This window comes from Perca fluviatilis, chromosome 7 (genome assembly GCF_010015445.1).
Source record: "Perca fluviatilis chromosome 7, GENO_Pfluv_1.0, whole genome shotgun sequence".
In the NCBI taxonomy this organism is placed as follows: Eukaryota; Metazoa; Chordata; class Actinopteri; order Perciformes; family Percidae; genus Perca; species Perca fluviatilis.
In genome coordinates, this window is record NC_053118.1 from 21700633 (window position 1) to 21722215 (window position 21583).

A 21583-nucleotide genomic window follows, 5' to 3' on the forward strand; every position below is an offset into this window, starting at 1 on the left:
AAAACTACAGCATTCATTCAAATTTTTTCAGAAAAACAAACAAATCTGACACAATGATACACAAAGCTGAGAGACAAGCTGACAGTAGATCATAAAGGAATGAGTCTTGGTTGGACGAGAAGTTGTACATTTATTTTTGAGGTTATATAACAGGATGTGATAATTATTTATTAGACCATACATCATGTCAATTCACAGCAATGGCTGTTACGCCAAATAAAATGACCTAGCCAAAAACAAAGGAAGATAACTACATGGTAAAAGCTCCATTAACAGTAGCTTTTGAAAATTTAGCGGTGATACCAAACACACTTAAATGTTAAGGCCACTGCAGGTGCAATTGTGATGTCGGCTAGATGCTAAATCCAGTTCAATGGGAAAACCCAACATTAATCTCAGACATTCCATGTCAGTAAACTTTCTCCATAACATTTTTACTTGTTTTTACAGTCTATAATTTTTCTTTCCCACACAAATGTGAATCTAATTTTCCAATGGCACAAAAATGAATATGTATATAAAATGAGGAACAGGATATAAAACATCAGAGAAAGAATATGAGAGAAGACAGACAGAAAAGAGAAAAACTGACTACTGACTATAGTATGTCCACTCAACAACTGGGACCACAATGCAGACCACAAAGACTGATGGTTCTGGTGGAAAAGGTAGTTGCAAGCAGTTAACATAAACTACAGCTTTCAGTATATCCCTTCACAATCACATTGGTGATGTGACAACATGATGTGACAAATAGCACAGTGTACTGTGTGTGTAATACACACAGGACATTCTCTTCTCATTAACCTTTAATCACACTCATTAGGAACCGCCGTTACCATCTTCCCTATTAGCTAACTTCCCGTGTGTGTATGATAGGAAATCTGACATTACAAACAATTACTGGACTAACGCAAATGTATATGTGTCTTTGTTGTTACTAAAATAGAGTCCATACATGAAAGACACAAAGGAGAAGCACTGTGACTGGGTGTGTTTCACTTCATGTTTCCTTCCATTTTGGAGCCAATAACTGCATGGAGGTTTGGGTTGGTGAAGTAATCTGAAAAAGACCATTGACAATTGTTAGTGGGTAAAAATTAAGCATGTGTGCATTAACAGTTTTTTTTTATTTGGATCCCCATTAGTTATTACTTTGGCAACAACTACACTTCCTTGGGTCCGTTTAAAGGATAAGGCTAGAGTTATTTCAGATTTTTCTTTTAGATTTTTATCATCAATAAATTCCACAAAACTAAAAACCAACTATGTGTTAGTCCATCCCTCATATTTTCTGATGTCCCTACCCTGTCAGTGGCACTCCCTTTCAGTGGCCACAGTCCCATTAATTTCTACTAGATATAAGTTGATGTTTAAAAATGCCTCAAAAAGTTCAATTTTTTTTTAAAGGCTCAGAAAGAAAATTCTAAAGCAGTTGGGCACATACATTTTTAGCTGTTGTTATTTAAACTACATAGAGTCAAAATTGCATTTGTTTCGGTATTTTCTACACCTTTGATGATTAAATTGTTTTTTGAAAAAAACATTAGAGATCTAAGGCAGTGGTTCCCTAAATTTTCACATAAGGGACAAGTAAACTGACACAAATTAGACCATAGACCCCCATCTGATAGGATTTTAGCTTTTAGATGTTTATTAAAAAAGGTGTATTAAACCCAAAATAGTCATTATGTTACTTATGGATGGAATTATACTGAAAATAAAGTATTCCCCATTTTGCTGGGAACCCCCTGGAAACCCCAGGCGTCCTTGGTCCCCACTTTGGAAACCATTTTTCTAAGGCACAGATCATAAGGTATGGTAGTAGGATCAATTTATTGTTGTCTCTTCAAGGGACAACTCAATAAAATTACATCATAAACAAACGTGACATAGATAACAATCGACCATGTATGTGTGTGTGTGTGTGTGTGTGTGTGTGTGTGTGTGTGTGTGTGTGTGTGTGTGTGTGTGTGTGTGTGTGAGTCTGTATATACAACTTACCTGCAGCAAATTCACGGATGTCAGCAGGCATTTTAAGAAGCACATCTCTGTGAGAGGACAGGAAATGTGAATAGTAACTGCACAACTATAGTATGACACCTGTTAAGGAGACTGTGTGAGTGATTTAAAACTAAAAGTTCACATTAAAAAGTGATAAGAGATGCAGATATTCCTCAGATATACTCGCTGCCTGAAGCAGAAGAATCTGGGACTAAAGGCTGTTTCTTTAAAAGAAGCTGCATAGAGGCTTAAGACACATTAACCTAAAATCAGCCCAGACTTTGAGTTAATTTGTTTGTGAATGAATACATATTGTCAGATTTGAGCAAATGAAACATATTCTGGTAATAACATGATGTTGTATGTAGTAAAATAGGTCACATACATATGTAAAACATATTTGCATTAACCTTTACTTGATAAGGCTCTAATACATTTTTTTAAAGCACATAGTTGGGCCTTTTAGAATATATTGAAATATCAATTTGCCTAGGGGAAAATCCTTCTGTCACACATGTAGATTAAATACAGTAGGACCTACTGTTACTATATGTCATTCACTTAAGGTTGCCTCTATTGTTTATTTGCTGGTTTCTTTTATCATACCTTCTATTAAATAGTTAGCAATGAAAAGGAGGACACTACACTAGCTAAGATTAGGAGGAGAAACAAGATCAGATTTCTTACAGATATTTACAAAGGCTGGCATTGATCAATTTGGATTTATTTTATCCTTGAAAGAGCTTGAGCATGTTGGATTTCTTTTCGCCTCAGTCTCGATTAACTAGCAATAGTAAAGATTACCAGCATACACCGTGAGCAAAAACAACAAAAGATGAGTTAACTGACCTCAGAAAGTCGCCTATCAATACCTCTACTTCTGGATGCGACCTCAAATAATTCTCGTTGTCTATTCTCGTCTTAATCTGAGAATCAAAAGAAAATGCAGGTCAGGCTTGCTAATCAACAGCATTCAAATCAAGCTGCGGTTTGTGGCTAGCTAACGTTAATGTAGTTAGAGTTAGCATTTTAGCGCAGTAAAATTCACCCGGGTGTTAACGTTACCTTGAACTGTTGCAGTTTCTCTTGCTGTTCAGCACTTAATACACCGACGTCAAGTTTCGCCAAACTGCCCTTTCCAGCCATCTTTTCTCTACAGATGTCCGTCTAATGATTTACCTTACCACTTACTGGCACTCTAAAAGTGGTATTTAAACGTTTGAAGCCATATTACGCAGAAAAAATAGTCGCCTGTTACTGACAAAGCTGCGGTCTGGTAAAAACTGTTGCTATGGAAACGACCGCCAGCAATTAAGGGCTGTGTCCGCGAGGTGGCAGCAGATGAGAGGATAACAGACTGGAGCAGGATAACTAGTTTTTCACTGAAGATCATCAACTTTTCTATCATATTAAAAGGTGTTCGCTGAATCTCTTTCCGGAGGAGGGGTGACTGGGGAACTGTTTAGATTTAGCTACATTGTCATTAAAAACTATTTAAAAGATCCTTTTGATTTTTGTCTTTTAGTATCCAAACATGCTGATGGGCCTGTAACTCCCTGTTCCTTCCACTCCCTGCGCAATGCGTACACTTTCCCAATGCTTTCTAGACTAAAAATCTACATGACCGTAGACTTGCTGAGTGGTAATTAGATTTTATTAAACTTAATTTCAGATGCAACATGTAAACACAAAACTGAGATAATGGAGGTCTTGAAACTATATTTAAGCACCCACTTCAAGACAGCAAAAAAACAGATGGAAAACATCTTCCAATGCTTAGGCAATTCTTTTTCGAACCTTGTAAAGAATATGTGGAAACTGAAAGGGATGCAAGTGATATATTTGATAAAATATAATTACAGTATATACAAACATGAGGTGGTGCTAGACTCAGGCTTGTAATTAGTCCACCTACTCTACAGTTTATCAACACACTATATTGGCACAGACACGGAAAAGACGACTTAAGACAAATATAACAACACAAAGCATTTAGAGGTATTTTAGGCATTAGTTACAGATAGAAAGAGATTCAGACTATACAAGCTCTTCCTGAGTTTGCTTTCAACAGAAGCTCATTGAAGAACCACAACAATCTTAAGTCCATTATCCTTTTGTCATCTGTGACATTGGGTTTGGATAGTTTTATTCCCTTTTGTACCTGCTCATCACTCCCTACGGAGAAAAAAATAACTTGTGTTGTTGAAGTGCATGGCTTCTATTCTGTCCTTCACCCACTGTTCTTTTTCATTTTCTACTTCCTCTTTTTCCACTTTGCTCGGTGGGGGTTCTTGGCAATGAGCAGGGGTAAAGGTCACCAGAGCCTGCCCTTCTGGGGGAGTTGGGGTGGAGGGCGGAGGCTGAGTAGAGTCACCACACTGGGTGATGACACTCAGACTCTGGAGTTTAGACATAAATCTGTCCTTGTGTCTGAAATGGAAAATAGAGAAGTTGACTGATATAATTTGCTTTGGTTTCAAATCGAGAACGCCTATCCACTAACTATTATTTAACTCATGTTATAAATGTATCCATGTCTTGTACAAAAATTCTATTTTCCATATATATATATATATATATACAGTATACACTACCTGAATATGTAGGCAGCCAAAATGACCGACAAGAGAACAAGTGAACCACAGGAGATCCACAGGATGTGACGTGACATCGCTACTCCAGTTGGAGAAGGTTGAGGAACTGCAATAAAGACAGGGGCAGACTGTGAGAAATCCTAATGCCGCTGAATAACATCAGTGCAAGAACATGTTGGGGTGTGACTAAATGTGTGTTTGTGTGTGTGAGATAGGTGTGTTGAGGCATGTTTCCTGTGGCGTGTTTCGTTGTTGAGCCTCAGTTATTATGATGACATGGCTTCCTGTTGAAACCCAGTGGAGCAGAGGGGGCTTTCAGCACTAACAACATTTAAGAGTTCCTTCTCTCATTCTTCCCTCCCATCTCTCATGTACACGCACGCACGCACACACGCACGCACACACGCACGCACGCACACACACACACACACACACACACACACACACACACACACACACACACACACACACACACACACACACACACACACACACACACGCACCTAAACCAAAGTATTTTACAGTCTGCTAGCCATCTTACCATCAGACACATCTTCATCTGTACCAGAGCCTTCTATGTATACTGGAAACTGCAAGTTAGAGAAGGTAGAACACAAGAGATGTTGTGAGATACTCAACGCAGGACAACATTAAATACTGTATGCAACAAGTGTTAGGGGAGAAATATCTCTATGATGACTCTTACCGTTGTGGCATCTATCCCCAAACTCCATGGAGATAGTGTCTGTCCTCCATCCACTAATTAAATCAAAAGGGAAGATATACATTAAAACCTAATAAAAATGAAAACCACCTCTGCTAGTAGGCCTACAACAAAATAGAAGAAGGCTCTTTAACATAATATCTCTGTCATCTAAAGATGTACTAGTAAACTATTTAATATCAAATTGTCATATTGATTTACTTTTTCTTACTTAAAGCTGCAGTGGGAAGATTGCAAAAAACGGCATATGCTCACATTCCTCAAGGCACCGGCCGAGGAGGTGGAGTTGCACACATCTTTGACTCAAGCCTAATAATCAACCCTAAACTAAGTTACAAGTCATTTGAAAGCCTTGATTTTAGTCTTTCAGGGTTTCACACCCAACCTGGAATACGCTAAGGCCAATTTTATTTGTGTACCATGCTCCTAGTCTGTATTCTGATGACAGCTTTAATACCATGTTATGTCATTATTAGATTTGTTTGGTTTCTGTCAGAGTATACTAGTATACTAGAATTCTTATTACCTACTATTAGTAACGTTTTAATAATCAAATTTGAATTATTAGAGACAAAATGCATCACCTCCTGCTGGTACAGATTTATCTTCAAACACAGGAACCCTAGAAACAGATGTTAAACCTGATATATATTTAGACTGCTTTTCTCCCATCGAACTTAACCAACTAACTTTTCTTCATCTAAGCAATCAACCTGTCTCTTAGAACCCATCCCAACTAGGCTAGGATTTAATCCTTAGTTAGCACTTTTTTACTAGATATGATCAATATGTCTTTATTGACAGATTATGTACCACAGTCCTTTAAAGTAGCTCTAATTAAACCTCTTCTTCCAAAGCCCACTCTTGATCCAGAGCTAGATCTTAGCCAACTATAGACCTATGTATATCTTCCTTTTCTCTCTAAGATTCTTGAGAAAGCAGACACAAATCAGTTGTGTGACTTCTACATTAGAATAGTTCAACCTGGTTGAGTGTGTGTTCAATGTACCAAGGCTCAGTCCTTACCGCAGCAGCCCAGGGTTCAATTATAACCTGAGGCCCTTTACTGCATGTCGTCCCCCTCTCTCTCTCCCCCCTTTCCCGTCTACATCTATCCTATCAATTAAAGGCCAAAAAGCCCCAAAAAATAAGAATAGCTTATTTGAGAATTTCCAGTCAGGATTTAGAGTGTATCATTTCACAAATACAGCACGGGCAAAAGTTACAAATGACCTTCTACTTGCATCAGACAAAGGACTGGTATATGTACTCTTTTTGTTAGATGTTATGGCTGCATTCAACACCATTGACCATCACATCCTTTTACAGAGACTGGAAGATTAAATTGGGATTAAGGGAACCACAATGAGCTGGTTTGAGGTCTATTTATCTGATTGATCTCAGTTTGTGCAAGTCTTTTTCCTAACCATGATACAGTGCTATTATGTAAAGCCACATTCCATGATCTAAAAGTAAATTAAAAGGTGTTTAAATAATTGAAAATGATTTAAAATCATAAACCAGTGGAGCTGTACATATCCTGAGACACGGGATACTATATTTTTAGGGCAGTCTTTCATTTGATAACATACCAAATGATAAGGGTTGACACAAAATGAGAGGAGAGAGAAAAGTTGACAACATGCAACAAAGGTCGCAGTCTGTTCCCAGACTGCGCAAGTTAATAACGAAGTGATTACATGGTCAGCTTCTTACATCCCGAGGCCACCAGGAAGAAATAGTTTATATTGTTTATACATGCTTTTTTTCCTGAGAGATAAAGAAATACCACTCTCATGTCTGTACAATAAACATGGACCTTCAGCAGGATACAATTAGCTTAGCTTAGCATAAAGACTGGAAACAGGGAGATACAGCTAACCTGACTCTGTCCAAAGATAAAAAAAAGTCCTGCCTACCAGCTGCTCACTAATTACCACCATAAATGTAATTTGTAAAATATGCGGAATAAACAAAATCTAAAAACAACAAGACATTAGAGTATTAATCTTCTCGTCTTATTCCCAAGAAAGTGAAACCCCTAAATAATGACACATCAAAAAGATATAAATAATTTCAATGGAATGAAAAAAAGAGTATAGAATGATATGTTAAAAAATACTTTCACGTAGCGAAAACATGTGTCACTTTCATTTTTCATGGGGTATATTTCCTTTTGCAAAGAACATCAGAATATGAGGATGCATTCATAAATGTTTTCTAAATATTTTCAACTCTATGAAGATGTACAAAGGATCCAGAATACTGCATGCATGCTATGCATAATGCGTAAACTTATTCAGAAAGGACGAGAAACATAACAGGAGGGGGTACCAGTATGTAAGTATGGGAGAGTGTTTATTTGGCTTCTTTTGAAAACCCTAATTGTGTGGAAAGGAAACAGGTGGCTTTCCTCTTCAAGTTGTCATGACTACTTTTGTCTGTGTCCAAGGTGGATCACGTAATACCGAGGTGATCAAGTTCAATGATTTACAGGTCCACGTAATTAATCCCTTCCAGGTCTCTAAAACCATAAGGCGGCCTCCCCCTGAGCAGAAAAAAACAACCATATAAAGTTTCCTTAGCGTCAGCTAAGCTCATGACCCAATCTTGAAATGGCTTGATTTTATACTTTTTTTCTATGTGTATTGTGTGTGTGTGTGTGTGTGTGTGTGTGTGTGTGTGTGTATATGTGTGTTTACCCGTCCATCTGGTGGCAGGTGTACTCCAGTCACTCCACTGACCATCATACTCGTCTCTAGTTCTGAGCTGTATCAGGTACTCAACACCAGGCATTGCATCAGTGATAGTGTAGGAGCGCTGCTGGTCCTCAATCCTATGTATCTACATAGACACATACAGAAAGACAACCAGGTAAACACACATCACACTGATGTCACCTAAGTGTTTAATTGTTTCAGGTCAGAAAAGCCAACAGTGCATCGAGCTACTGAAATGTGAAAAGTGAACACACACACACACACACACACCGACAGTGCTTGCTAAAAAACTCTATTCGTCTACCAGCACACACCTGCCAAAAGGAGGACTTGAGAGGTTGGTATTTAATCTCGTAGATTAGTTTATAATAGTGGTCGTGAGGCATCCAGGAGATTGGCAAACTCCAGCTGACTGTCATCCTCATCTCCTGTCCCTCCTCCTGTCGAACTGACACATCTGATGGAGGGTCTGGCTTTACTGAGGGAGCAGAAAGGAATATAGTGAGTGCTTTAATTACCCTTAGATCAGACCAAACACACATGTGACATGGACACACATGTGACATGGACACACCTGTCGACGCACAAACTTACAAATGTCCATAGGTAGGAAGTGCCGCAGGGCGCTGGTGGCGTTGCCAGCGATGCTCGTAACACACAGGTAGGCCATGTGAAGGGTTCTCAGCTCGTCCCAATTGTGTTCCAGAGCACACCAACAGCGGGAGCGCCGAGATGAGTATGAGCACTGTGAACGACGGAAACCCTCTGCCAGGCTGAGAGAAGGAATGACAAAGAAAGAGAAAAACAGTTTCTGTTGTTTCAGTATTGGGACCTGCTAACACCTAGTGTGGTTGACAGGTAAATCAGAATTTGTAATATTGTTAAAGGTTTGTTTGTAAAATAGTATTTGACCATCTCCAAACACATGTATGACACATTTATAAGTTATTCATTGGGGGAGTTATAGTGTTAATGTACAGTATGTCCTTACCTTTTACTGAGTAAGAGGTAACAGTTAGGTCTTATAGTGACGGGCTTCTGGGGTGCCCACTCACAGCGGATCTTACTGCTGGGTGACCTTTTGTAGCAGGACAGGCTGGGATTCTCTGGAGGATCTGACACATATAGAAGACATGCAGTTATACTGTACATTTATCAGTCAGTCAGTCAGTCAGTCAGTCAGTCAGTCAGTCAGTCATTGGCGTTGTCTTTCCTAAATATTTCTACATCAACCACACTGCTAATTACTATCACACTCTCATTCAATGGTAGGCTACAACAAACAATTAGTTTTGTTATAGATTAAACTGTCAATAGATTAGCTGTTTTAAAAAATAATGAAAAATGCCACTTTTCCCTTGTCTAACCAACAATCCAAAACACAAAGCTATTCGATCAACAATGATGTAAAACAGAGAAAAGCAAAACACCATCCCCCCAGCATTTCTATAAGAGTCTATACATAATATTTTTTATGAAATAATGAATAATATAATGTTATGTTCAGGACTTGATGAATAACTGAACTATCTCAATGTTCTACCCATACATCATTATACTCACTTTTTTATTGTCACACTGATGTATAACATCTTTTATTTACACTTAAAGTCCTTACATTCAGAATGTGTGGCATAATTCACTTTGCAACGTATTACTCACACTGTATTGTTTATAGAAAACACTCCTTAATGTTTGTGTTTCTTTCTTACGTAATCAAGATATGTTAGAAAGGACAATGAAAGGACAAATATCCTATGGATCAAATCAAATTGACACATATAACTTCAATCGTCCATTACAACTTCATTGTCATTGTGACTCACCTGCAATGTTTACTTTTAAAGAGAACCTCTCTCTGCCTCTGTGATAACAACTGTACCTCCCAGAGTCTGTCAGTCTTACTGAGGACAGAGACAGTGACGCCCTTCTCCTCTCAAATGTGATTTCTCCCCAGTCTCTGTCTCCTTTTCCCACCGTCCTACTGTTCCACTTCCACTGTAGCCTTGACTTTATGCCCCTTGTTACTCTGCTCCCTTCCTCCCCCGCCTCCTCCTCCTCCTCCTCCTCGTAATCGCTCTCGCCACCCATCTCCTTAGCCTCCCAGTCGGATTCATTCTTTAGCAGTCTGCTCACGCTGGTTTGCCAGGCCGTGTGAGTGGTGGGAGAAGCTGTGTATCCTGTAGCTGTACGCCCGAGGCTTCTGTTTTCTCCCGCATCAGTCAGGTCAGGGTGGTATCCCTCACTTACAGTATTCTCCACAGTATGCTTTTCACTTTTCATTGAAACTTCAGTGTTGCTTCTAATGTTTACAGTGGTTGTTGGGGTTGCATCAGAAGAACTCCCTCTTCTGTTGGTGTTTGAGCCTTGTCTGGCAATGCTGACCTTTACTCCATCCACCTCCACATGACCACTGCAGGTCAAAACCAACGAACTGCCAGGGGATAAAACCAACACACCAGGGGGAGGGTCTGCACAGAAAAACAAAAAACAAGATTTATAGAATATAAATCAATGTGTGTGCTGTCTGTCTTTATTGTATATGTGTGTAAATTCGAAACTTTCAAGACATTGTACATTCAGACAGTATTTTATACAGAATGAGTATTGGTTGCAGTTCACTGGGCTTCGCACAGATACGATGCAACGTTGCATAACCAAAATTACCAACTCTTTTTAAACTTCCTCTTTAAATAAGTCTCTCTTTTTTACTGTTTCTTTTTCAGTCCTAAATCATGCCCTTTTGTGCAATCTCTCACTTAATTATATTTCTTCCCCTAAGTATGCAGATTTTCTGATTGCATTCGAAACTCACACAAATGCTGTAGCTGTTTATCGCCTCTTGTTTGGACATGTCTGGCTTGACGTCAGAAGCCCATTGCCCTTGTAGTGCAAACACACTGTCTCTCTATTGCTCTCACATTCCCAGTTCCCTCTCTTTTTTACCTAGAAATCAGATATAGAAATCTATTAATGTAGAACTGGTTCAAGATTCAAGAGTTTATATTGCCATTTGCACGTAAAGGACAGTGCAGGTACATAGGATTTTTTGTGTGCTTATCTCCTTGGGGGGGGGTCTCTCCTCCTGTCCAGAATGAGTTCTTTAGTTTTGTCAGTGTTAAGAACAAGGTTGTTGATCTCTCCATAGACAAAACTGGTTTTAGGTTTCAAACATTTCCACTTATTCTAACATTTGAAATTGCATATGGAATTTGGATTTATTACTATAAAGTGCAGAAATTATGACATCAAAGTGAAAGGAGCTTCATCCCCTCCCTCTCAGAAGTTTTTAGTCCAGTACAACAAACACAACCAAGGCTAAAAAACACATTTATAGTAGATGCTGATTGGAGAGCTGAGAGTTGGCAGCATATGGTTATTTGTAGATACTGCCAATGAAGCCAGATGCTGAATTTAGAAAAACTAATTCAGGGTCTGAACTTAAAAACTGTAAATAGCTACAGGTTATAGGCTAGTATGAAGAACATTTTTTCTGAGCTTCCACAAAAGCTTTACAAAACAGTGATTTCGATGTGAAACGACACAGAATGACAATACAGATAATTTAAATACATATTTAAATGTATATTTAGAAACAATCATACTTTATGTTTTATAAATATGATGTGAAATTCGAAACTAAATTATGAGTTGCGCTGTGCTTAAACTGCTATCAAAGCAGGCTGCTACTGTGATTGATCTTATCTCCAGTCAAAAAAAAAAAAAATCTTAACAGCTCTCGTGGGGGACATTAAGCTCATCTTAGCAAACAAAAACACCTTACAATTACTTTTACTGAATTATGTTTTGGACTTGACCTAATTTTGACAATACCTGAGCAAATTTCATGTCAGGATAAATTATTAATTGATTCTGGAGTCTTACCTTTTCTGGGACAGGTTCCGTCAAAAATGCCGTGGACCGGTGTGGCGCACAGAACACACAGCAAAGGGAGAATAATTCGCATTTTTGCGCATGAGTCTCCCTTCACCGACTCCTCACACCATCACTTACACGCAAACAGCATCAGTTGAGAGATTGTTGTGACTCCTTTTAACCTTCTCACACGAACAAAAAACAACAACAACAACAACAACTGACAGTCCTCAACTACAGACAGGGTTGTTATAGTACAGACCGGCTTCCTCTGGTTGCAGCAGTCTGCTGTCAGTAAGACCCGTTATTGTGAAATCCCAGCTCTCTTCCCCTTGTTCAGCCCGTTACAGAGGAAATCCTCCCCAGCGTCAAAATAAAAAACCCCATGAGAGCTGTAAATAGACCTGCAATTATAATATGTATATTTAAAACCTGTCATTTGCAGGAATTGTCTTCCTTAGCCTACTGTAGTTACTGTAAGAAACTGTACTATTCCCGATTTTGTATTGTGCAGTTTATTCTAATTACATACCTTAGTGAATGTATAATGTAAAATATGTAAAAATTGTTTTTTATTTCAATACAAAGTAAATCAAAATCTCTTTTTTTCTGAGTGTAAAGTACCACAGATCTGTGTTTTTGTGGTTAAACTAAAGTTCCCATTTATTTTTCACTTCACACCTCATTTCATACCCGACCATGGCGTAGTCATTTCTACCTTACACTTCGGTTGCTATACTTGAAATAACATTTGCATGGACACAGTTTGTTTCTCTCATTTGAAAGAGAGTTGACATGTTTATTGACCACCGTTTCAACAGCTCGGTATTCCACCCTAAGAGACCATCCATGCTTAAACAATTCATGGGGCCAAATACTGTACATTACATTCATTTCCAGCCTTGTCTTTGCAGATCATGTCAGCATACTGTTGTATTTTCAGTCTGAGAGCTGCTTTGTTGAAGACTGTAGAAACAGATCCAGGTTTATATCGATCCTCTGGTTACGCAACTTAGTTTATTATCTCACCCCAATCCGGGTCAGGGGTCAGTAATATTTAGGAGCAAACACAGATGAAATGTTGTACTTTGAGTGATAGATCAGAAACCAGAAAGAGCTTAGAGGACTACAATGTTGGCATTGTTAAGGCATGATTATTCCCAAACACCTTCCATTTATTCGTGGACAAATAAACATTTAAAGCACTTTACTGAAGTGTAAGACGGTTTGACTAATCACCTTTTAATGTCCGTTAGTGCCTTTTTGGTTTTCACAGAGTTTCTTTGCACTTTTCCCAGGTCTTACATAACGTAAGCCAGCGGCAGTTGGTCTTTTCATTGTGTTTTTCAGACTGTGGTGGTACGAGATATTTACATGATCTTTGTCAGACCAAAAATAATATTAAAAAAACTTGCAAAGAGGAGAAAAAGCAGCAAAAGCTTGCATTGAGGAGCCATTATAAAACACATCAATATGATGCAAAATAAGAAAGGAAAACACATGAAGTAGAGTAATAAGTAAGAAAACAGATCAGTGGGAGATAAGGGACACAAGTCTTGCAACAGTCTTGCAGTGTCCTGTAACATAAAGCACCGTTCTCACTGAGAACTATAGTGAACACAGAGGCTGGAGGATAAACACACTTTTACAGATAATAATGCCAGCACTTCACTGATTGAAAGTTTTGTTATTCTGCTCATTCATTCAACCCATTGTTGATTTTGAGAGATGCTGCGTGACTTGGTTGTGAGTGAAGCTAAACTTGAAATGACAAGTGGTGACAATCTTTTAGATCATTAATAGTAAGTGATCTGTTTCTGCACCCGCTGCTTTCCTTCAGTTAAATACTGTAAATCTCATGATGTTCTAGTCATACATGAACACAGTTATCATATGCTGTCGGAACATGTCTATCTCCATTCAATCCCAATTCATGGTTGGCAAAGTCCATGTCATAAGGATGTGCCACTTCTTCCTATGATTTGGATTTATTTGATTTATTATAGAAGCTTCAATTGGGAGTCAGAGAGAAGAGTGGGGAGCTGTTTATAACACATAGTCTGTGTGCTCTCAGCGTCGCAATTTCTCTCCAGGAAAACACACAACACATCCTGTATGTGTGTGCAAACGTGATGGAAAGTAGTGAACAAGCTATTCCTCCATTTATTCTGAATGTTTCACTCAATCTGGCTGGTTTCCTTGGCAACAGAGGGTGGGCCTGGGCTATTGGATGCAGTGGTCCGAGTCTTCCAACCAAACAGAGCTTCCTGTTGGAGAGAGGAAGAGTTGTGTCGATGTGTATGCTTTTCGATGTGTTGTAACTGTTTCATTGTTGTTATTAATACATGAATGGGAAGTAACAGCAGCTCACCTGCACAGTGCCCAGAGTGACGGTCCAGCCTCCAGGTGAGTCTCCCCCATGGGCCCTCACTGCTGCGGGGGTGAGGACGGCAGCTTCTTCTGAAGCTGGTGCTGAAGCTGGAGGGGTTTGTGTGGGTGAAGCAGCAACAGTCTGGGTATTTTGAACTAGTGTGGCGCCTCTGTCCTCCTCGATGGGTATATCTGGTGTGCCGCCCAGAACAGAGGAGGAGTTTGAGAGCGGTGGAACTGACACAGAGACACAACTGGGTGCTGGGCTGGACTCTCCGGAGGCGCTGGGAGGAGTGTGAGCGTGACTATTTTTCTTCCTGCGGAGAGTGTCGATCCAGCTGGAGCTGTGTCTGGAGGCAAAGTTGGCGAGGGCCAAGGATGAGAGCCTCATGTTCTTCCCTGAGGTGATCAGCTCTCCAAATCCTTCCTGGTGGGCAAAGGCATAGCCTGACCTCCTAGAGCCGCGAGCGCCTAGACGGCCCTCTGACACACTGCCCACCCCACGCCAGGCACCTCCCACACTACGACCTACCGGCTTTCGCTTCTTCTGTCGCACCAGCTGAGTGTGGCGCACCTAAGAAAGGAACAGAGACCTGTTTTCAGTCTTTGTGCTAAGTTAATGGAATGTGCTTCTCAAAACGAGGAATTCTTCCTTTAAGGTTGCAAAATTCTTTCATTTTTTTCCATTGACAACATTGTTTTTACCCTTTTTCCACCTGTGTGCCTTGTATCTACTGTTATTATTTTTTTCTGAACTTTTTTTCATTTTAGTTATTGTAGGTCAGGCACACGCACGGATGCACGGACGCACGCACGCACGCACGCACGCACGCACGCGCACGCACGCACACACACACACACACACACACGCCACTTTTCTATCTCTTCATACTTAAATAATTTAAACTCATCCCCAGCATAGACACCGATAATAGTGACTGTAGAGAAACAGGAAGGAGGAGCTTCTTCACACCAAATTGACAGGGGCTCTGGTTAGATGCCCAGGTGGCTTGAGACACACTGACTGACAAGGCCACACACTGAGCTTATACTCATATACTAAAGTAACTTGTGTCATTAGGATAAACTGATTAAGTCAAGTCAATATTTGCAGAGTGGGCCAGTGACAATAAGCATTAACTCATCATCACATACGCACTCCAATGAACTGTTTTTTATGTGTGCAGTTAATCACTGGCTGAGACCAGTTTGAAACTGACCTGTTGGGAAGACATGACATTGACACATGTGAAGACAATGAAGAAGATGGACACATCAGTGTGTGTGTTTTCTCACCGTGTCTGAGAGCTGAGGTTTGAGATCCACCTTAAGGAAGCGGAATGCCAAAACTGGAACTATGCATATTGCAGTCGCCAGTGCAATAGTTAACCACACGACTGGTTGCAACAATGTGATCTGGGCACTACCTGCATGCACAAACACACATATACAAACATAAACATGAACAAATATGTTTCAGGAGTTTACAGCATTTCACACACACACACACACACACACACACACACACACACACACACACACACACACACACACACACACACACACACACACACACACACACACACACACACACACACACACACACACTGTAAACACAAGGATATTAGACATCTTTACATGATGATCTTACTGGTGGTGTGAAATGATTTCAGCAGTTGACTACAGTAAACGTAATGAAGATATTCTCTATCAAAGAGCCAATATTATATTAAGAGATATTGGCTTATCACACATGAAAAATTCAGTATTGGTCAGGCTCTCACGTGTGTGTGTGTGTGTGTGTGTGTGTGTGTGTGTGTGTGTGTGTGTGTGTGTGTGTGTGTGTGTGTGTGTGTGTGTGACAAATAAAGAGAAGAGGGCACTGACCTACAAAGTGGAACTGATTTGGAAAGATCTTGAAGAGGGTCTGACTGTGCAGAGCAAACATGATGGTGAAGTATAAGCCCAGAGAGCCCCACACAAACACATGGTTGATAACAGTCCAGAAGCCTGTGTCGAGAGCGATCTACATATTCACACAGACAAACATGCAAAAAAAACACACAATTAATACACATTGATGATGATTTGACAGCAGTCCAAAATAGAGGTAGCAAGCTGTGAGGAAAGCTAACACCACTATGGCCTCTCTCACCTGTACGCTGACCACAATGACCAGGGTGGTTGCCGTGGTGACTGCAAAGGTCTGGTAGTCAGCGAGGGGCACTCCGGTGCTCTGAGTGGCGTTAGACAGGATGGCACAGGGGACAAAAAACAGCACTACTGATGTGTAGATGCCCTGAGCGATGCAGATGAAGAATTCTCTCTTGTTGAAGAGGAGGTTGAGCTGCCCAGGCTCATACAGTTTAGGATACTCCAGACTCCTTTGTTCAGGAACATCCTACAATAAGAGAGGAAGGGAGGAGCTGCATTTACTAAAATAAGGCTACCTTGCTTTGCTGTGGTCGTAACTACTGATATTTCCTGGAATTGTTATATTTCATAAAATAATGACCAATTTCTAGAGTATACATCCATGCTAGCATCTGTGTGAGGCTGTACTTAGGCAAATAGGCAAACACCAGCAGGCTAACATACTTACAATGACAATGCTAACATGTTTAGCAGGTATAATGTTGACCATGTTCACCATCTTAGTTTAGTGTGTTAGCACTCAGCACTAAACAGAAAGTGCAGCTGAAAATTATCCGAATGGGGGTCATTTCTATGTTCTTAAGGACCTATTCAAGCCTAGTCTAGTGTTGCTGTGTTGAGTTTTGCAAAAGATTGGTAAGGGCTATTTTCACAGTTTAAAAAGAAAAAAGGGAGATGGATATTTCACATGCAGTTTTAATAGTACACATCTGTTCAGCCACTGTGGATCAATGTATATATCAATGTTTAAAGTCTTGTTTAAAGAAACTTGTCTTGCCCGCAAATTTGAGGGTGTAGGTTGGTTCCTAAGAAGCTATAAGCTGTAAGTTGGTGATTTCACCATATTGACCCAGAGGAACATATATTGAACATTTAACCTAGGGCAAAAACAATGCTGAGAACATAAAACCATTTGAAAGGCCTCCTTAATGTGTCACATGAAGAGGATGTTCAGCTGGGGAACATACTGTAAGATCCTTGGAACATAGATACACGATTGAATTGTGATTAGTTTGCAGGTTTTTGTTAAAAAATCAAAGTACTGGACAAATTAAAAGTTCGACCTGATGATTACGCTAGTAGAAAAATTAAGGGATCAGCAAAGTTATAACAATTCTTCCTGAAAGTCATTGTGAATGTCATGGCAATACAGTCAGTAGTTTTTCAGACATTTCACTCAAAACCATGACAACCTCATAGTGGCAAGCGAGGACAGTCAGTAAGCTATATCCTCTGGGGACCATGAATGTATATACCAAATGGCATGGCAATTCATCCAATAGTTGAAACATTTCAGTCTGGTCCAAAGTGGTGGAATGACCAAAAGACCAACACTGTCATTTCTTGCGAGTGTAGCAAAAAATATGGCTACATCTTTCTTTAATGTTCTGTTGTTGTGGCTGATGAAGATTTGAACCGCAACAGAGAATTCACCAACATTTATGTGGTTCTTCAATTTAATGGAAAGAATACAACATGCACAGTGTCCTTGAACAGACCTGGTCAAATATCCCCATTGCCAGCACAGGGAGGGAGGTGTAGACAATGTTGTAGAGAGTGATGAAGTACTGATCATACACTGTCTACAAGAGAGAGGAGATGGACATTAAAAACGCAGACAAAGTGAAAATCATTACAATTCCTAACCCGATTGTTGACATACAGACTTCCTCATAAGCTCTACTCTCTGACCTGTGCCGAGAAGCCACAGAAGAAGCCGAACCAGAAGTGCACCATGGTGAAGGCAAAGTTCTTGTAGAAGAAGTAGCAGAGGAAACGGCACATGCGCAGGTAGGACCAGCGGCCGTGCACCAACAGGAGGCGCTGTAGGAAGCGGAACTGGGAGAAGGAGTAGTCACTGGCCAGCACGGCCTGGATTCCCTCCTGACCTGAGATACCAACTCCAATATGAGCACCTGAAGGAGTGGAGAGAGATAGACACAGAGAGAAAAAAGTAAGGCACATAAATCTGGCTAGAGTTGGAAAAACTGGACTTTTGTTATTGGCTTTCTTATACGGGTTTTCAGGTGAATTATCTCTGTAGTATTAGAAATGAAGAAGAGAATGCATTTTAACTTATGTAGACAAAATAATACCATGTTCTAATAAGGCACCCTTGATAAAATGTTTATAAATTGCAACTAATGTCTTTATTAACAGGTCATAAATCATTTAACAATTTCAGGTTTCCAGTCTTTATGTTAAGCTAAGCTTCATATTTATCGTATAAAAAGGAGAGTGGTATCAATATTTTGATCTAATTCTCTGTAAAAAATGACCAACCATTCCTTTGATTACAACTTTTTTGTTTCCAGGTTAGGGAAAAAAATTCTTTGGCTCAAAAGATAAGAGATAAAACAGTCAATTGGAGGTTCCCGAAGACCTAAAGAGCTAGCTAGAAAGACAAAGTAACAAGCTCGCAACCCACAATTTTCTCTTATATATATATATATATATATATTAAATTCAATTTATAAAGTATAGGTAAATTATCAATTATTATGCCTTAATCACAAGAGGTTCAGATAAAACAAAAACAAGATTGAGATTTGAAGAGCATAAATAACAGGATGTGAACCAACCCCACCCATTACTGCTGCATTGGCTGTATTTCTGCTTTGTACTTGCATAAGTTAATTTGAAGAAACATTCACATAGGCCTATAAATGTTAACATGACGTACATCCACAGACAAACACACAAAGTAATGCAACACTTACAAAACACAGAATATTACACATTAAGAGAAAAAGAACATTGGGTTATTGGCTTAACCAAACCATTTGTTTCCCCTAAGCAGCTTTAAAGTTTTAAAACCATTTTAAACTGCATGCACACCGGGCTGACGCTGCTAGCTGGTTCTCTTAATACATCCATGGCGATACATGCCATGAAGACTCGACAGCGCAGATTACAAAATGAAGAAAGAGCGTAAATAGTGAGGGGTTAAGAGAAGAGACAGGCTGAAGAAAACGACAGAAAGTGTCCAAAGTTTGGAATCAGTTCAAACGTAATTAAAACGAAAACTCTGTACAGTGTGTTTACTGCAAAATCGAACTAGCTTACCACAATAATAGTACGACGTCAATACTTCAGCATCTCAATGCTAGCTGAATACACTGTAAAAAAGCCCAGTCTCGGGAGACACCACAGGGGTCGTAAGAGTCAAACAAACACTAGAGGCACAGGCTGTGCACCAAAATACAACAAACCACTCAAGCCAATCACCGACAAGATGGTTGGGGGAGGGGGTGGGGGTTAGTGACAGTTAGTCAGTCATGACAGTTACGGAAACATGGGGGGAGGGGCTAGCTTGCTCTGTTTTGTTTCGAATTTACTTGGAACGTCAACAGAAGTGACCATGCAGGAACTCATAGTGCAACTTTAATCATCGATTCCACGAAGCGGACCCGACAAAAGTAAATCACAGAGTAGTATGGATGATGAAACTACACCAAACACAACAACTACCAAAAACAAAGACAAGAAAACAAGTAGCGGTGAACACAATTTGATCTAAAGAGCCGACTTGTTGACTATCCCTTCGGAAAAACAGCTGATTGTTGCACACCATTTTCTCTCACTCTCTCTCTTCACGGAGAAACAGCTGATCAACAATCTACTAGCATAAGTGTAACAGAGCTGTGTGACATTGTAATCAAATATATAAATAAAAATAGGTTGAGTTTAACGATTATTTACATATAGGTCTATATACAGATCAGTCTCAAGTTGAAACTTTTAGTTCTGAAAGTTAAGTTGCACAACTTAAGGTTATGTTTATGTATGTTTAATGTATGCCTTAGTTTGAGGTTATTGCATTTCAGAAAATGTTTTCTTTAAAAAACAATGTAATATGGCACTTAAATGCACTTAATATGTTTAGTTTTTTGAGAGATGATATTGTGAGCAATGTAGGCAATAAAAATTTTCCTTTTTCCAAAAATTAAACCAAACTATTGTATATTATTGCTCTTCAATAAAACAAAAGTATTTCTTATACGATTACTCGATTAATCGATGGAATAATCGGTAGAATACTCAATTACTAAAATAATCGACAGCTGCAGCCCTAGAAATATTTATGATGTCTTCTTCATCATTTTATACATATTTCCCAAAAGTCAGTCTGACATATTTTGTATGTTTGGGATTTCCACTAGAATTAAAAATACATTTCTGTGGGTTTGAATGTTTGTCTACACAGCGTAATGAGTGGCCAACCTGCGGGTCAGTAGGGTTTAGGGGACACTCACTCACCACATTGAAGACACTTTGAAATCAGTTCCTTACTTGATGAGGACATCACACCTACTGCAACACACATTTCCACACAACCTTCGTCACCACTAGTAACACCAGGTAGACAAACAACTAGACACTGGTCCCCATGTGGCTAAACCCAACTTCTGTCTTTCCTCTCTGTCTCAAAACCTCAAAAATCTTGTTACACTTCCCTCTCTCATTAACGCAATCCTCCATGTCTGCACGACTCACTCTTGATCATGCTAACGTCGTTTGCTCCGTCTCCTATAGCCAGAGTGACGGCCTTCTTGTGTTTCTTGATAAGCTCCACCACCTGAGCTTTTTGCAGCGGGGTGACTCGGCAACAGATCACTGCTTTGCACGCACACGCCGTCGACACAAACTCCGTCTCCATGTCTGCTTCTAGTGCGTGGGCCTGTGAAAGTATAGGAGAGAGAGTAAAGAAGTTTGCGGGTAAATGGTAAGGGGGCTGAGTTGCAACTATGGAAGAAAAATATTTGGTAACACTTTACTTGAAGGTATCTACATAAGAGTGACATAACACTGTCATGAACACATGACACTGTCATGACACAGTCATGACACATGAACCCTAACCCTAACTCTAACCGAATGACACTTACTAAAAGAAGCGTTATGTCATAAACGTTTATGACTTGTTTATAATGTTTATGACATGTTCGTGACAGTGTCATGTCACTCTTATATAGATACCTTCAAGTAAAGTGTAACCAAATATTTTAAAAATATGTGTTGTTAATGCACATTTTTGGCAACTCATTATTTCCTGACAGTTGACAGTTTAATTCTTCCATGGCCCCTGCTTGCTTTATGTATGTGTATGTGGACAGTATGTGAGTATGGGGGCATGTTAT

The 21583-nt window shown here is 39.6% G+C and overlaps 3 protein-coding genes across 5 annotated transcripts in view; all 3 read right to left on the reverse strand.

Moving 5' to 3' along the window:
- Window positions 1-110: 110 nt before the first annotated feature.
- Window positions 111-3496, reverse strand: LOC120562834 (RIIa domain-containing protein 1). Its single transcript, XM_039806742.1, has 4 exons — window positions 3070-3496; window positions 2854-2930; window positions 2005-2051; window positions 111-1063 (listed from the first exon to the last, which is right to left on the reverse strand). Exons 1-4 carry the CDS (start codon window positions 3148-3150, stop codon window positions 999-1001), a joined length of 270 nt encoding a protein of 89 aa, XP_039662676.1. The 5' UTR covers window positions 3151-3496; the 3' UTR covers window positions 111-998.
- Window positions 3497-3640: 144 nt separating this feature from the next.
- Window positions 3641-12244, reverse strand: il6r (interleukin 6 receptor). Of its 2 annotated transcripts, XM_039806740.1 has the most exons (10): window positions 11928-12236; window positions 9869-10513; window positions 9034-9157; window positions 8637-8815; window positions 8357-8520; window positions 8025-8166; window positions 5305-5357; window positions 5140-5188; window positions 4599-4704; window positions 3641-4434 (listed from the first exon to the last, which is right to left on the reverse strand). In XM_039806740.1, the coding sequence occupies exons 1-10, from the start codon at window positions 12007-12009 to the stop codon at window positions 4173-4175; spliced, it is 1806 nt and encodes a 601-aa protein (XP_039662674.1). In that variant the 5' UTR covers window positions 12010-12236; the 3' UTR covers window positions 3641-4172. The 2 variants fall into 2 exon arrangements, with proteins under 2 accessions (XP_039662674.1, XP_039662675.1); XM_039806741.1 differs by lacking the exons at window positions 3641-4434; window positions 4599-4704; window positions 5140-5188; window positions 5305-5357 and adding an exon at window positions 5374-7870 and having other exon boundaries at window positions 11928-12244.
- A 439-nt stretch (window positions 12245-12683) lies between these two features.
- Window positions 12684-21583, reverse strand: part of atp8b2 (ATPase phospholipid transporting 8B2) — a 32780-nt gene continuing 23880 nt past the window's right edge. For both annotated transcript variants that reach the window (XM_039806769.1, XM_039806768.1), the window contains 8 exons: window positions 20940-21123; window positions 18135-18358; window positions 17942-18025; window positions 16444-16689; window positions 16176-16314; window positions 15585-15715; window positions 14290-14862; window positions 12684-14185 (listed from right to left, as the gene is read on the reverse strand). In XM_039806769.1, the coding sequence (XP_039662703.1) occupies window positions 14096-14185; window positions 14290-14862; window positions 15585-15715; window positions 16176-16314; window positions 16444-16689; window positions 17942-18025; window positions 18135-18358; window positions 20940-21123 (1671 nt within the window). In that variant the 3' untranslated portion in view covers window positions 12684-14095. The remainder of the gene's footprint in view (window positions 14186-14289; window positions 14863-15584; window positions 15716-16175; window positions 16315-16443; window positions 16690-17941; window positions 18026-18134; window positions 18359-20939; window positions 21124-21583) is intronic.

What these genes read in the sequence shown, in the direction of transcription:
- LOC120562834 (XM_039806742.1), bottom strand. Translation starts at nt 3,150, where the DNA reads ATGGCTGGAAAGGGCAGTTTGGCGAAACTTGACGTCGGTGTATTAAGT. An exon ending in AGAAACTGCAACAGTTCAAG is followed by an intron (nt 2,931 to 3,069) that starts GTAACGTTAACA and finishes TTTGATTCTCAG; the next exon opens with ATTAAGACGAGAATAGACAA. An exon ending in CATCCGTGAATTTGCTGCAG is followed by an intron (nt 1,064 to 2,004) that starts GTAAGTTGTATA and finishes GGTCTTTTTCAG; the next exon opens with ATTACTTCACCAACCCAAAC.
- il6r (XM_039806740.1), bottom strand. Translation starts at nt 12,009, where the DNA reads ATGCGAATTATTCTCCCTTTGCTGTGTGTTCTGTGCGCCACACCGGTC. An exon ending in CGGAACCTGTCCCAGAAAAG is followed by an intron (nt 10,514 to 11,927) that starts GTAAGACTCCAG and finishes TTTTCTGTGCAG; the next exon opens with ACCCTCCCCCTGGTGTGTTG. An exon ending in AGATGAAGATGTGTCTGATG is followed by an intron (nt 4,705 to 5,139) that starts GTAAGATGGCTA and finishes TCTTTATTGCAG; the next exon opens with TTCCTCAACCTTCTCCAACT.